This window comes from Mytilus trossulus, chromosome 2, assembly GCF_036588685.1.
Source record: "Mytilus trossulus isolate FHL-02 chromosome 2, PNRI_Mtr1.1.1.hap1, whole genome shotgun sequence".
NCBI lineage: Eukaryota > Metazoa > Mollusca > Bivalvia > Mytilida > Mytilidae > Mytilus > Mytilus trossulus.
This window is the reverse complement of record NC_086374.1, coordinates 79330350-79334673: the sequence shown is the minus strand read 5'-3', so window position 1 is coordinate 79334673 and position 4324 is coordinate 79330350. Positions and strand designations below refer to the sequence as shown.

General features: G+C 30.0%; 1 protein-coding gene across 1 annotated transcript; it reads right to left on the bottom strand.

Annotated features, from left to right (window-relative positions):
- Positions 1-534: 534 nt before the first annotated feature.
- Positions 535-4088, bottom strand: LOC134705428 (cytochrome P450 2C31-like). The gene is made up of 4 exons (XM_063564157.1): positions 3665-4088; positions 2460-2978; positions 1201-1641; positions 535-793 (listed from the first exon to the last, which is right to left on the bottom strand). The coding sequence occupies exons 1-4, from the start codon at positions 4053-4055 to the stop codon at positions 612-614; spliced, it is 1533 nt and encodes a 510-aa protein (XP_063420227.1). The 5' UTR covers positions 4056-4088; the 3' UTR covers positions 535-611.
- Between the last annotated feature and the right edge of the window lie 236 nt (positions 4089-4324).

Sequence of the window (4324 nt, the reverse complement as noted above, 5' to 3'; positions counted from 1 at the left end):
TTTTGTTTACTTTTTCGGAATTGTGTGCATTAATAACGAATAAAACAAGTGTAGCATTAATTAGTTTTATTATAACAATAACTTTATTCAACAAAATAACAGTATATAATTCAATGAATAACTTTGGCCTAAGAATTTCACTGAGATGAGATCTTGGTCAGATGCGGCTAAATTTACCACTTCTGATAGCACTTGATATAGCATAGTAAAAACATAGTATATAAACTTGATATGTTAAACGTTATTGATTAATGTAGTACATTCACAGCACCTATTACAAAAATACATGTAGAACATTAACAGCAACAAATATAATACAACAATGGACTTGCAATTCGTTTAAATGAAATATGAAATATATATTATATGAAATATATGAAATTTGAAAATATGAAATTTGAAAATATGAAATATATGAAACATATAAAATATATGAAATATATAAAATATATAAAATATATAAAATATATAAAATAATGAAATGTATGAAATATATGAAATTATGAAATATGAAATATATGAAATATATGAAATTATGAAATATGAAAATATAAAAATATGAAAAATATGATACAATAAGTGAAATACAATAACAATTCATTTTTCAGTTTTTAACTCCTTGAGACAGCTCTAAATTCGAAAGCTTCTGGGCAATATGTTACACCGAGATTTCCTTTGATTGCAGGTGGATTATTGCCTTCTTGCGGAAGGAATTCAAATCTCTGTACAAGGGACGTTATGTATAAAAACAATTCCATTCTGGCAAGAGCTTCACCAAGGCATACTCTTCGACCTGAAATAAACAATTTGAAATTTTAATAACGATTATCGCTCTTTAAACTCAAATTTTTATTCTAAAAAGTTTGAATGTGTAACATGGTAGTAAATTATCCTCAAGGATGTTAAAAGAAATTAAAGTTACTATTATAACATATATTTTGTTATTCTCAATTTATTATTAATCTTCTTTCGTTTGGTTTATTCTTTTGAACCATATTTGATTGAAGAAAACGAGTCAACCATCTATTACATTCTTTTAAATGCATTCAAACATAAGGTCAAAATCTATTTGAGAATGACTTTTGTAATGCAGTTTCTTGTAAGTTTCATTAAGATTACAATTAAATTCAATCACGTTATTGAAAATCCAAAAATGAAAAAAAGGCGAAATTGTATTTTTAATAAAGAATATCAACCTACCCAAAGAAAACGATAAAACTTTGTCTTGGCCACAGAGTCTACCATTTTCGTCTATGAAACGTTCAGGTTTGAAAGAATGTGCATCAGGGAAAAGATTTTCATCGAATGCTACGGAATCTAGACTTGGAAGAATTATTGAATCTTTTGGAATAGTAAATCCTTTGTAAACAATATCGTCAGAGGCTTTATGTGGCAAGGCGTATGGCACGACATTGCCAAGTCTGAGAGATTCTAAAATAACAGCCTCACAATATGGAAGATTTGGCTTGTCTGACATACAGGGTGGACGTCCACTTCCAATAACGTCTTCTATTTCTTTGTGCATTTTCTTCTGAATATCCATATTATTTAGGAGATACATGATCGCCCATCTGATTGTTGTTGCAGTAGTTTCTGTTCCAGCTACGAATAAATCGGCCATTATGGTCAGCAGCTGTCCAGCTGAAAAAAAATTTAAAAAGTGAATATAACGTCTATGTGCATTCATCTTCAAAATGATAAACAATAATTAAAGAATAAATTAAAGGTATAACTCATTAACATGGTTTTTGAAGCACATTTTTTTTGGAAGCTCAAATCTAGGTCGGATTAATTGCGATATCAGACGTTCGGATAATTTTGATATTTTTCTAAACTTTTAAATTCATTTATAGTTTTGGTAATTGAGCTGTATATTAAAACTTCAGGTCAAGGTAAGGTTAAGGTAACTGATAGATACAGTAAAACAAAACACAATACTAAAGAGACTTTGAAAGAACTTGGATACAAAGAAACATTGTTTCTTTTTATATGACCATTCTATTAATGGATAAAATAAAACTGTTTCATGATATAATAACACATTGATGGGCACTTTAAATAAACATTATTATAACTTTAAATTTCATTGCAATCGTTTGCGTCAATTACTTTCAATATTTTCATATCGCTTAGAACTAACATGTATATATTGTTTTAAGGAATCAGATAGCTTTTAATAGTTCATAAATGTCTTATCAAAAGGTAATTGGGTTCAAACTAAATTCATATGTGGGAGTTTTTATACTATTTTTATTGTGCTATTCTGGTCTTTTTTCCTCCTTTTCTTGCGTTTATTTGTCCAAGTGTGTGGCTTTGAGCGAATTATTAAAAAAAAAAAAAAGATAAAATTTGATTTCTTTTTAATTAAAAATGTTAATATGTCTGATTCTAACATTTGAATTAATAGGTCGTTCATATGCTTTTTTTTATATACAATTACAGTTGGTTTATTGACGTACCTGTAAACTCACTGTTTTCCTCCTCTTCTTGGTTCTTTATTTCTTTTAAGTAAATATCAATGAAGTCACGTAAATTATCTGTATCCAATGTTTTTTCGTGTTCGTTTATTTCTGTTCGGAAAAACTTGAATGTCTCTCTTACATTGTTTGATATCTGTTTAGCCCCAAAAGGGTCTCCAGGAATTTTCCTTAAAAACGGAGCAAAGTTTAATGGTCCTACTAACGCAGAGTTTTTAGCGTTTTCATTTAGAAGATAAACAAATTGCTGAAATTTAGGATCATCATAGTCAAATCGTCGCCCAACGGTAATAGACATCACATTATTTGATATGCTCGTGTGAATTATGCCAGATATGTCAAACGATTTTCCATTAAAGCTGTTTACCAAATTACAAAGTTGTTCAACTTCTTCTGACACGCTGGATTCAAAACTTCGCTTGCCAAACCCAAAGTCTCGCAGCTTTGAAACAGCGAATGCCCTTTGCTGCTTCCAGGACGATCCACTGGCACTTACAATACCTAGAATATTAAATATTACATGATAACAAAAACGTTCTGCAAAACTGATCGATGGTGCTCATCATATAAGAATTATAAAAACAAATTGAAATTGAAAAAAACCCAATTTGATTAGTCAGGTTATTGGGATTTTTTTTCATTTGTCCCATCTCCGTTATTTCTATTTTGTCTTAACGGTTACCGTTGGATTACCACCAGGGACCCCTAGGTAGGTCCTTCGCCCGTCTATCGTTGCTTCACAAAGCATACATTCTTAAAATGTTGTCATTTCAACTCATTCTGTTTAAAGTTTTCCTTACATCCAATACGACAAGTTGTATGATTTTTCATGTCGAAAATCGATAAAAATAAAAAGTTACAGGTGTTATCTTTTTATTTTCCAAAAAGCATTCACTTCCTCTTAATTAAAACGATTTAAAAAAGTATGTTCGTAAAGCAAACTTGTAGTTTTTTAAATCATTATCAATGTGTCTATGTTGGATATTTTACCTTCTTGTTTTTTTATCATGTAAGTAAAACAAAAGTTGCATACTAACTTATTGATTTAATTTTTTAATAATTGCATACGTTGTTATGAAAATAGTACTGAAGGTAGAACAGTAAAATAAAAATAAAAAACTTTCTGTAAATTTTATTGCAAGTTTTCGCATTAATAATATGATCTTTCGTTTATCTCAAATGCATACCTTTATTTTTTCCTTGACGGAAAACAAAACATGATGGTCTGTCTGTTGTTACATCAGCTCTCTTTACCAATAGTTCACGCAAATTTTCATTTCCATTGACGACAGTCACCCATTGTTTTCCTAAGGAAAGACTGAAGATATCACCATATTCCTTTCGAAGGCCACGCATTACTTTGAACAGATCTCCTTTAACTAATGTGTGAAAATTACCAATAATTGGAAATGGTGTTGGTCCTGGAGGATAATGTGCCGGTCGTCTGCTTCGGATCCATAATAGAACAACCAAGATGATGCTTATAAGTAATGTAGAATTCAAGTAACCCAGAGTATCTATAAAGTTTAACATGGTTGCAAGTTGTTCATGAAACTGACTTTTTTGGAGATGGGGCATCGTATTTATACTGGAACTTACAACTTGGGTGAGTTTCCGGGGCGGTTTATTTAGTATGTAAATTATATATAAATATCAAATTTTGTAATACACAAATATATTTTCAAAATACGTATGTATGGTTGTTAAGATTAATAATTCGATCCATTGTTAAATCTCCCAAAGTATGACGACAGTCTAGCTAAAAATAGAACATCCAGTAAATCTGATATAGCCTTTTCCATATCAGGAGAGATCATGAATGAAGTGAGATGTTACAATATCTAGAG